Raw genomic sequence first — 11,281 nt, forward strand, 5'->3', positions numbered from 1 at the left:
CACTCTACCACTAAGCCGTATTCTAGCCCCCATATCCCAATTTGTCTGTCTCTGGCTCTGCCTGTGCCACTAGCACCTGGGGGCTATATCTAGGTCATGGCTGGCTAACAGTTTTCTTGTGTAAGGTGAAAAAAGCTCAGAAAATCCTTTCTCATTAATGTAATAAGTGCTCAGAAGAGAGGAGGGGCGATGAATAGACCTTTTGTTTGGTTTTACTGTAGAAGGAGTGCAATAAGCAAACCAGGAGTTATAAAATACTATGTTTGAAATCCCTTTTGACAATCAGCATTGTGGTTTCAAGTCAAAATTAGACAAGGGCTCAGACAGGAGCAGGGAGCTCTGTGGCTCCACCTCATCTGGCCTTATTGATTCTCCTCTTTCTCCTCTTGACTGTCATTGGCCTTTTTTTTTTTGCCAGTCCTAAGACTTGAACTCAGGGCCTGAGCACTGTCCCTGGCTTCCTTTTGCTCAAGGCTAGAGTTCTACCACATGAACCACGGCATCATTTCCAGCTTTTTTTTTTTCTATTCTGTTTACGTGGTGCTGATGAATCAAACCCAGAGCTTCATGCGAGCTAGGCAAGCACTCTACCACATTCCCAGCCCACCCTTTGTTTTTTTTTTGTTGTTGTTGTTGTTGTTTTGTTTTGTTTTTTGCCAGTCCTGGGCCTTGGACTCAGGGCCTGAGCACTGTCCCTGGCTTCTTTTTGCTCAAGACAACACTCTGCCACTTAAGCCACAGTGCCACTTCTGGCCGTTTTCTGTATATATGGTGCTGGGGAATCGAACCCAGGGCTTCATGTATACGAGGCAAGCACTCTTGCCACTAGGCCATATCCCCAGCCCCCCACCCTTTGTTTTTATGCTGGTACTGGGGCTTGAACTCCAGGCCTCTCACTCTTGATTAGCCTTTTCTATTCAAGAGTGGCACTCTACCACTTGAGCCACACCTCCACTTCTAGCTTTTTGCTGTTTAGTTGGAGATAAGATTCTCTCAGATTCATCTGCCCAGATTAGCTTTGAACCTGGATCCTCAGATCTCACCCTCCTGATTACCTCTGACTACAGGCATAAGCTACCCATGCCCAGCTCTGTCATTTGCCTTCTTCAAGTGTGTTGACTACTCTTCTCAACTTCCTGCCAACTCCTGGGGCCTTTGGGGTTCATGGGTTCCTCTGTGATCTTTCCTCAGTTTCTATATACCAGCTGCACCCTCTTGCATCAGGCAACTGAGATTCCCACAGTCTCCAACTTGTCACCGAAGGTGGCCAGGGAGGTGGGCCTAGGGCAGGTTGAATAGGAGAGAGGCTGAGGTGTCAGGCTTATGTCCTCAGGCCAGGCAATGGCTTTTGAGCCTGATGATGACACTTTGCACCTTCAGGTGGGTGGGTAGACTGACACAACACAGATCTCCTCTCCTGCTTTACAGTGTGCAGTGACCATCAAGGGCCATCTGTCCAGCCTCATCCCCTATTCTAGGAATAAGAGAAGGCCATTTGTTTTATCTGCCTCCCGTCCTTCCTCCCTCATCCATCCAAATTAGTTTGGACAGAGCCTTGTTTGTCAGCAGGCTTCAGAGATGGACTCACAGGATTTACTACTTACTTCCTTGGAGGCTGTAACAAGCAAGTGGCGAGCCTGGAGCTATTAACTCACATCTGTAATCCCAGCTACTCAGGAGGCTAGGATCTGAGGATAAGGTTTGAAGCTAGCTCAGGCATGAAAATCCACAGGAATCTCCAGTTAACCAGACAAAAGGCTGGAAGTAAAGCCATGCGCTCAAGTGGTAGAGTGACAGCCTTGAGGGGAAGAAAAACTAAGGGACAGCACCCAGGCCCTGAGTTCCAGCCCCAGCACCAACACAATTTTTTTTTTAAGTTTAATTAAAAAAGAAAGTAGCAGGAGACAGACTGCCTGGGTTCAAATCTTACTCCACCATTTACTATCTGTGAGCCTGGGAGGGTTAATCTCTGGGAAGGGTTACTTACTCTTTAAATCTCATAAACTCATCCCTTCCCTGAGCTAGGGGCAGGGAATGGTTTCATTCATAAATGTATAAAGTACTTCCTTTGTGGATACCTTTGTTGTTATCCCAAGTCCTTGAACTTGATACGATGTATAAGGCTGTGGAAACAGTTGCCAAGTGGGCTGAAAGTAAGTATCTCAAGTTTCCTAGGTTCACTCCCCACCCCCTTCCCTCCCATTCACGAAACTGTTGCCAGTGAAAACCCACAAGCTAAGCTTCAGGCCTCTTAAAATAGATGAAGTACAGTATTATTATTATTATTATTACTATGACAGGACTGAAAGCATCGCTAGTATTTTGTGCCTTGAGATTCAAATACCAGGACTACCATTCATTTCCTAGTGACCTTACATAAAATACTTAAAAAACAAAACCCTCGGGTGACGTCCTTGCATCACTTTTATGACAATAAATTAAATACGAGGTAACACGAAACTAGGAGTGCGGCTAGAAAGTTCTGGATCGAGCTAACGTTGCTGTTATTTGGCAACGAAGTCGCTGTCCGCAGCGGACTAGCCGTGGGAGAAGGCCTGCGACCCGGACTTCCCTTCCCCTCTCTCCAGGCAGTGGGAACCAGCGGGGGACGCAGAGCCCCGCCCGTCCCCGCCGCGCCCCGCCCCGCCCCGCCCGGCCGGGCCCGCCCCAGTCTCGCGCGGTTTCGATGTGCGCGAGCTCAGGCCGGGAGCCTGGACTGGCGGTTGGTCGGGCGGAACCAAGTGCTCGGCGGTGTAGGGGGAGCCCGGAGCCGGCGGGGCCGCCGCTTCTCCAGCCTGTCGCGTTCGCGGCCGCAGTGCTGGGGTCTGGGGGGTCTTCCGTGCTCTCGCCAGGCTTAGACTTGGCGCGTGAAGTCGAGCCGCCCGGGCGGGAGCTGAGGGGTCTCGGCGTGGCGCCCTCCGCGCCCCCCCCGCTAGCGCGGAGCCGGTGGAACCGGACGACGGCCGGCAGGGGGGAAGGAGGCGGCCCTAGCGCCATTTTGTGGGGACGAAGCGGTGGCCGGGCTGCCGTCGGGACCTTCCCTGCTCCGTGTCCGTGTCGGCGCTCCCCAGCCGCGGCTGAGCGGGTGAGTCGGGGACGCTTCTCTCCAAGGACTCCCGGGCGCCCTGGCTCCCGCGCCGGGCCGGCGAGCGGGGCCTAAGGCCGGACGCGGCGCGGCCTCGGGGCCTCCGCCCGGGGGAGGGGAGCGGCGGAACCGGGCCGGGCCTCGTCCCGCCCGAGCGGGCTCGGGCTCGCGGGGCCGGGGCGGCCTCCGCCGGTGGGATCGGGGAGGGGAGCGGCTGTGTTTTCGGGACTTGGCACTCGGGGACCGCGAGGGCCGCCCCGAGGCCTAGTGCCCCCCCCCCCATCCTCCGCCCCGGCCTCCCGAGGCCTTCGCGCGCGGGCTCCTGGGGGGGCCGGCCGAGCCTCCACCGCCGCTCCAGCCCGTCCCCCGCGGCGGGACGAGGGGAACCCTCCCCGCCGCCCGCTCGTCGGTTCGAGACGCGGCTCGTGCGTTGCGTGGTGGGGACGGCGGCTTGGACTCGCGCACGCGCGCACGGACGTCTCCGCTTTGGGCCCTGCGGGTCCGGAGGTTTGTTTACTAACACGGTCCGAGTGAAGTAGGGACCTGGAGCGGGCGTGGTGGCGCCCGCCCGTGCCCCAGCACCCGGGCTGAATTGTAAGTCAGCCTGGGCTCCATAAGGAGACCTTGCTTCCGAGAAATGAAATCGTGATTGGTTTACTGGGGACCGTTGTGCGTCCTTGCTCCGAGGGCTTGTGTAACCTGCCTGCCCCACGAGACTCCGCTGTAGCACTTGGGGTAGCACGTGAGCACTCAGAAGGTAGTTATGGAATGAATGGGGGAGCCAGGCGCGACGTTCTAATCAATAGTGTGTTCCCTTCCTTCCTCACTTTTCAGAGGTAGCAAGTGAAGTACGAGAAGCGAAACGGCAAGAATTTTTCAGGAAGTCAGAACTCGAGTGTGATTTGGGCAGATTAGAAGGAGACAGTTAATGTGACACAACGATTGGTCATTTTTCTCTCTTTTCCTCTTAAGTAAGGAAAGATGTCTGAGTACATCCGAGTAACGGAAGATGAGAATGACGAGCCTATTGAAATCCCATCCGAAGATGACGGGACCGTGCTGCTGTCCACTGTAACCGCCCAGTTTCCAGGGGCGTGTGGGCTGCGCTACAGAAACCCGGTGTCTCAGTGTATGAGAGGTGTCCGGCTGGTGGAAGGGATTCTACATGCCCCGGACGCTGGCTGGGGGAATCTGGTGTATGTTGTCAACTATCCAAAAGGTTGGTTAACCCTTTTGGGTTTGTGTCTCATCCGAAACTTCCTCTCCTGTACCTGGGGCAAAAGGTACCCCAATAGCTGGGCTACTGGGGCTACTTTTTCTTCCTTTTTTCTTTTGCGCTGATCCTAGGACCTGAACTTGGCCTAGGTGCTGTTCTTGAGTGCTCTACCACTTTGAGCCACAGCTTCACTTCTAGCTTTTCAGTACTTAATTGGAGATGAGTCCCACAGACTTTTCTGCTCAGGCTGTTTTTGAACTGTGATCCTCAGATCTCAGCCTCCTGAATAGCTAGGATTACAAGTGTGAGCCTCTGGCATCTGGCCCAGCTATTTCTTTAAACCTTACTGGTAGGTAGGTCTGGAAGAGTGTTGATGAAAATTAGAAATTATGAAACACTTTTAGGGGCTGGGAATGTGGCTTAGTGGTAGAGTGCTTGCCTAGCATACATGAAGCCCTGGGTTCAATTCCTCAGTACTTCAAACACAAAAGGCCGGAAGTGGTGGTGTGGCTCAAGTGGTAGAGCACTTCCCTTGATCATAGGGAGAGGTTCAGGGACAGTGCCCAGGCCAGGAATTAGGAATTCAAGCCCCAGGACGGGCAAAGAAAGGAAAAAAAAGAAACTTTTAGAAGAGAGCGCTCTCTCTCTCTCTCTCTCTCTCTCTCTCTCTCTCTCTCTCTATATATATATATATATATATGTGGCAAGTTATCAGAACACTCATTGCCAAGGTGTAGGCAGTTACTAAGTTTTGCGCTCTGTCAGTTTCAGTAGCTCAGTAGAGTCGTGAATTAGTACGGTCCCGATTATAGATTCCAGATTCTGGTCTTGTTCACAGTGCTTTCTGTCATTGATGTTCTAAGAAGTTTTTAGCAGTATGACTATGCTCGTTGAGAATCTTTGTTTCTTCTGTTGTAACTTGATGGTGCAGCAAGGGCAGTCCAGCTACCAGCGGGCCCTGCAATGCTGGCCCTTGAAAGGCTGAGACCAGAGAAGCACTTGAGCTTGAGTTCAAGACTAGCTTGGAAAACAAATGTACTTAAGTTTCTCTTCCTTTCCGTTCTAAATAACCTAAGGTTAGGACGGTCCGGGCTTTTTTAGTTTGTTCCCCTCATTGGCCTCCCCTCTCAAACAAGTTTGGGCTTTTTTTTTCTTACTACAAAATTGTTGTGTGTTCATTGTTGCAATCTGAGTTAGAAAAAGTTTAAATTGTAGAATTGCATGTAGAGATAAAAGTTGTAAGAGGCACACTAATAACCAAACAATTTAAAATCTACAAAGTCATAGTAAAGTAAGTTTTGTTTTTATTTGCCTCTTGAGAGGGTGAACATGTGCTTGAGATTTTTTTTTCCCATTTATTGTTAAGTGATGTACAGAGGGGTTACAGTTTTCATCTGAAAGGCACTGCATACATTTTTTTTTTTTATCCAACTTGTTTTTACCTCCTCCCTCATTTTTCCCCTGCCTCCCCCCAACCTTGAGATCTTTATGAGCCCTAAGTTAGGAACTGAACTACAGCGGTCAGAGCTTATAGCCACTTCCTCAGCTTTCTGCCATGAAAGCCAATACTGCCCCTTGCCACCTGTGCAGTCTTACTCCTAGGGTTTTCCCATTGCTTTGTACCTGGTTAGGTTTATGAAAGGTTTCTGCTCCTTTTGTTTAGATAACAAAAGGAAAATGGATGAGACGGATGCTTCATCGGCAGTGAAGGTGAAAAGGGCAGTCCAGAAAACATCAGATCTAATCGTGCTGGGCCTCCCGTGGGAAACAACCGAACAGGATCTCAAAGAGTATTTTAGTACCTTCGGAGAAGTTCTCATGGTGCAGGTGAACTTTGGTTTTCTTTAGAAGTCGTGTTCTACCAGTGAGTGAGGCCCAGTTGCTCTGTCCTTCTGGGTCAGTGGGTGAAAGTTAATGTTCGTTATACACTGTTTCTGTCTAGGGGCCACTGAACAAGACTTGGCCTTGTGCATTGCTGACTATCACCTTTCATACTGTCAAGTCCTACCCTTACTTGAATGCTTAAGGGAAGTGGGCAGCTTTAACGCCTTGGTTCATTCATTAATGGCAGGTTTTCTGCCTTTTCCTATTCTGTTAGTCAAGATATGTCACCAACTCTAGTTTACCTTGTGCATTCTGAACTCTCCTGTTAAAGTTCTGTCCTGTCAGTGAGTTTTGTTCTCTCATTACCTCCATCCGTGTGCCCTCCTGTTGCCTTAAAGTTGCCTTAAAGCCCAGCGTCACCTAATGAGCTGCTGCGTCCAGTTCATGTCCTTACTTTTTTTATGTTTAGGGACTTGGTTTAGGTGTGTGTTGGAGTAAATTCAGTCATCTTTTCTAGGTCAAGAAAGACATAAAAACTGGTCATTCAAAAGGATTTGGCTTTGTTCGCTTTACGGACTACGAAACGCAAGTGAAAGTGATGTCCCAGCGACATATGATAGACGGGCGATGGTGTGACTGCAAGCTCCCCAACTCTAAGGTACCTCCTCCATGTTTGAGAATTGTTACTGGCAAACTTGGGACATGTTATGGGATGTGTTCTCAAACTCTTGCTTTACTGAAGTCTTAGGATTTTAATTTGTACTGAATATCTTATGTTGGCTTGAGATAGTTTATTACTCTTCCAGACTAAAACTTTGGCAGTCTGTTGTTGTTTTCCTTTGTTTATTTATTTTTTGCTCCATTCTGGGGCTTGAACTCAGGGCCTCAGTGCTGTCTCTTAGCTTTTTCACTCAAGGCTGACACCCTGCCACTTGAGCCCACAGCTCTACTTCTGGTTTTTTTGTTTGTTTTGCTGGTTAACTGGAGATGAGTCTCCTAGATTTTCCTGTCCCAGCTTGCTTTTAACCAGGATCCTCAGGTCACAGCCTCCTGAGTAGCTAAGAGTACAGGTACCAGTACCCAGCAACACTCTCTCAGTTGCTTGTTAAAATATAAAGATGATGTGTTAATTTTGTTATCCAGACCTGATTTGGCTTAAGTAAGAAGTAAAGACTTTTCTTATTTGGAGCATCATCATCATTGCTAAGACATTTCTTGCCTGAGTCCAGGTGTACTTCCATCATTTAAAACCTCATTCTCTGCCGGGCGTGGGTGGCTCACAGCTGTGATCCTAGCTACCCAGGAGGCTGAGGTCTGAGGATCTTAGCTGAATGTGTTAGTGAAATGACACTTGTACCTCCCTCCCCCTTGTCCACTGCTGTGAATGCTGTATGGTGTGTGTTCTCCTCTGTTACCGATCTGCAAGTGTGGGAACGTGAACTGAGTGTGGGAACTGTGCTCTGAGGAAGCCAGTCGTGGAGCTGTGGCTCAAGTGCTAGACCACTCGCCTTGAGCACTTGCTCAGGGACAGGGTCCAGGCCCTGTGTTCAAGCCCCCACACCAACATAAATAAATCCTCATTCTCCACTGAAGGCCTCCAAGGTAGGTAAATATTGATAGAGGAGATGGAAAGGGGGCTTCCTTTGGATGACTAAGTTGGTTTGTATGTGTGCATACATGTGTGTATGCACACGTGTGTATGTGTGCGCACACCCCTGTGTACAAGTGTGCCAGTCCTGGGGCTTGAGCTCAGGGCCTGGGCCCTGTCCTTGAGCAGTAGTTTGCTCAAGGATAACACTCCATCACTTGAGCCACAGCTCCACTTCTGGGGTGTTGGGTAGTTAATTGGAGATAGGAGTCTCTCGGACTTTCCTATCCACTAGCTTAGATCTCAGCCTCTTGAGTCACTAGCTTTGTAGGCACGAGACACCAGCGCCTGGCATGCCTCACTAGGATTTGAAACATCCCTACACTGATTCCATCCCCATGGTTCACAGAGTATCTCTGATGTGTTTTGTTGGATTCGTTTTGACCAGCAAAGCCTAGATGAGCCATTGAGAAGCAGAAAGGTGTTTGTGGGGCGCTGCACAGAGGACATGACGGCTGAGGAGCTGCAGCAGTTCTTCTGCCAGTACGGAGAGGTGGTGGACGTCTTCATCCCCAAACCATTCAGGGCTTTCGCCTTCGTTACTTTCGCAGATGATCAGGTATTTTTCTCCCTTATCATTGGTTCCACACTCGGGGTGTAGCTCACCACACGGCCTGTGGTTGCCAGGGGCAACATGCCATGGGTTCAGTCCTCGGCAGCACAAGACCATCATGGTACTCATTTGTCGTCACAGCTGGCTGCCATCCTAGGCTAGATGGGCCTGGGTCAATCAATTGTGAGGTGCCATTTAGATAGTTGTCAATATGTGGCCCTTAGGAGTGTCACATATCTTTTGAAAATAAATACTCGGGTTAGAAAAGTTAAAGGGTATTGGGGGGGGGGGAGTAAATGAAATGGACATCCTTTGGCTTAGATCAGTGGAGCTTAAAATCTAGGGTTTCTTGCTGGGCTGGGGGAAAGGTCAGGTTTCGTCATTGTCCCATCCCATTTCTCGTAGGTGGCCCAGTCTCTCTGCGGCGAGGACCTGATCATTAAAGGCATCAGCGTGCATATCTCCAATGCAGAACCTAAGCACAATAGCAGTAGACAGTTAGAAAGAAGTGGAAGATTTGGTGGTAATCCAGGTGGCTTTGGGAATCAGGGCGGGTTTGGGAACAGTAGAGGGGGTGGAGCTGGCTTGGGAAATAATCAGGGTAGCAATATGGGGGGAGGGATGAACTTCGGTGCTTTCAGCATTAACCCAGCCATGATGGCTGCCGCCCAAGCAGCCCTGCAGAGCAGTTGGGGTATGATGGGCATGCTAGCCAGTCAGCAGAACCAGTCAGGCCCGTCAGGCAATAACCAAAGCCAGGGAAACATGCAGAGAGAGCCAAACCAGGCTTTTGGTTCTGGGAATAACTCTTACAGTGGGTCTAATTCTGGTGCGGCCATTGGTTGGGGCTCAGCCTCGAATGCCGGCTCAGGCAGTGGGTTCAATGGGGGGTTCGGCTCAAGCATGGATTCCAAATCTTCTGGCTGGGGAATGTAGATGGTGGGTTGTGGGTGGTTGGGTGGTTGGTTGGTTGGTTGGTAGGTTGGTATGGAATGGTGGGAATTCAATTTTTTCTAAACTCATGGTAAGTATATTGTAAAATACGTATGTACTAAGGAATTTTCCAAATTGGTTTGTTCAGTGTGGAGTATATTCAGCAGTATTTTTGACATTTTTCTTTAGAAAAAGGAAGAGCTAAAGGAATTTTACACGTTTGTTACATAAAAGGTTGAAATATTGAGTGGCTGAAAGGGAGCTGCTGTTTGCCTGAATGGTAAACCAACACTACAATTGATTAGCAAAAGGTTTCTCCTGTACTCGTTTATCCCTGGACTTGTTAAGAGAATTCTTTGCATGTTCAAAGTGGAAACCATTGGTTAGAACTGCATCTTTTTCTCCTTGTTTTAATTTGAACCCCACCACACGGGCTTTCCCCGGGACCTCTCCTGGGAGGTGACGATGGTGTCTCGCGGTGTTTGGTTCTTTTTGGTTTTGGTTTTAACGCTTGTCTCCCTCACATGCACAAGTACAATATGAAGCCTTCATTTAATCTCTGCAGTTCATCTCATTTCAAATGTTTATGGAAGAAGCACTTCATTGAAAGTAGTGCTGTAAATATTCTGCCATAGGAATGCTTCTGTCTACATGCTTTCTCATCCAAGAGTTCGCCATCACCCTGCACAGGCTGCGTCTTTGACGGTGGGTGTCCCATTTTTATCCGCTACTCTTTATGTCATGGAGTCGTATCAACGCTCTGAACGCAAGGCTGTGAGATGGAACCAGAAGGCTGTTTGAACTTTTGAAACCTTGTGTGGGATTGATGATGGTGCCGAGGCATGAAAGGCTAGTATGAGCGAGAAAAGGAGAGCGCGTGCAGAGACTTGGTGGTGCATAATGGATATTTTTTAACTTGGCGAGATGTGTCTCTCGATCCTGTGGGCTTTGGTGAGAGTGTGCAGAGAGCATTGCTAGCAAATAACGTACGAATGTTTTTGCATTCAAAGGACATCCACATCTGTGGGAAGACTTTGAGTTTTGTTCTTAGATAACCCCCTTAGCTGAATGTGTTAGTGAAATGACACTTGTACCTCCCTCCCCCCTCGTCCACTGCTGTGAATGCTGTATGGTGTGTGTTCTCCTCTGTTACCGATCTGCAAGTGTGGGAACGTGAACTGAAGCTGGTGGGCTGAGAACATGGACTGAGCTTGTGGTGTGCTTTGCGGGAGTACTTGGAAGCAGAGTTCGCCAGCGAGCCCAGGTGTCTCGCGGGTGCCAGCTCTCTGTCTGTTAGCTCCCCAGAAGAATGCTGTTTGCTGCAGTTCTGTGTCCTGTGCTTGGATGCTTTTTATAAGAGTTGTCAATGTTGGAAATTCTTAAATAAAACTGATTTAAATAATATGTGTCTTTGTTTTGCAGCCCTGAATGCAAAGAATTCATAGCAGTTAATTCCCCTTTTTTGACCCTTTTGAGATGGAACTTTCATAAAGTTTCTTGGCAGTAGCTTATTTCGCTTCAAATAAACTTATTTGAAAAGTTGTCTCAAGTCAAATGGATTCATCACCTGTCATGCATTGACACCTGATACCCAGACTTAATTGCTATTTGTTCTTGCATTGTCCAAAGTGAAAAGTTTTTTGTTGTTGTTTTTCAAATCTAGTTTTTAATAAGTCTGGGTGACCACACCTAAAATGGTAAGCAGTGCCCCTGTGCATTTGGGTGATGTTCTCTTTTCTTGGCCTACAAAATGGCCATCGGGGAATGGAGCCTTCTAAAAAATCATTTGGGAGAGTGGGCAGGACAACACCGATCTGATCGTCCTCATGCTTTGTGGCCAAGCACACGTTTGAAAGGAAGGGTGGTCAGCAGCCTTTCTGTTCGGGATTTGAAAAGTGGAATTAATTGCAATAGGGATAACGTGGAAGAAACCACAAATTACCTTGTGCCTGAAATCCATTAAGAAGCCTGATAGCTTTAAGAACCGGTTGGGTGGGTTGTCTGTCTGTGCGGTGTTAAGTG

The 11,281-nt window shown here is 48.9% G+C and overlaps 1 protein-coding gene across 5 annotated transcripts; it reads left to right on the forward strand.

The window, feature by feature from the left end:
- The first annotated feature begins 2,939 nt into the window (after positions 1-2,939).
- LOC125354568 (TAR DNA binding protein) lies at positions 2,940-10,801 on the forward strand. Of its 5 annotated transcripts, XR_007211506.1 has the most exons (8): positions 2,941-3,085; positions 4,058-4,304; positions 5,965-6,128; positions 6,643-6,783; positions 8,162-8,332; positions 8,732-8,858; positions 9,825-9,964; positions 10,682-10,801. XR_007211506.1 is itself a non-coding variant. In XM_048350223.1 (7 exons), exons 2-7 carry the CDS (start codon positions 4,067-4,069, stop codon positions 9,878-9,880), a joined length of 897 nt encoding a protein of 298 aa, XP_048206180.1. In that variant the 5' UTR covers positions 2,941-3,085; positions 4,058-4,066; the 3' UTR covers positions 9,881-10,663. The 5 variants fall into 5 exon arrangements, 4 of the variants coding, with proteins under 4 accessions (XP_048206179.1, XP_048206180.1, XP_048206182.1 ...); XM_048350223.1 differs by lacking the exon at positions 10,682-10,801 and having other exon boundaries at positions 9,825-10,663; XM_048350225.1 differs by lacking the exon at positions 10,682-10,801 and having other exon boundaries at positions 9,895-10,663.
- Positions 10,802-11,281: the final 480 nt, after the last annotated feature.

This window comes from Perognathus longimembris, chromosome 7 (assembly GCF_023159225.1).
Source record: "Perognathus longimembris pacificus isolate PPM17 chromosome 7, ASM2315922v1, whole genome shotgun sequence".
Classification (NCBI taxonomy): Eukaryota; Metazoa; Chordata; class Mammalia; order Rodentia; family Heteromyidae; genus Perognathus; species Perognathus longimembris.

What these genes read in the sequence shown, in the direction of transcription:
- LOC125354568 (XM_048350222.1), top strand. Translation starts at nt 4,067, where the DNA reads ATGTCTGAGTACATCCGAGTAACGGAAGATGAGAATGACGAGCCTATT. An exon ending in TGTTGTCAACTATCCAAAAG is followed by an intron (nt 4,305 to 5,964) that starts GTTGGTTAACCC and finishes CCTTTTGTTTAG; the next exon opens with ATAACAAAAGGAAAATGGAT. An exon ending in TTACTTTCGCAGATGATCAG is followed by an intron (nt 8,333 to 8,731) that starts GTATTTTTCTCC and finishes CATTTCTCGTAG; the next exon opens with GTGGCCCAGTCTCTCTGCGG.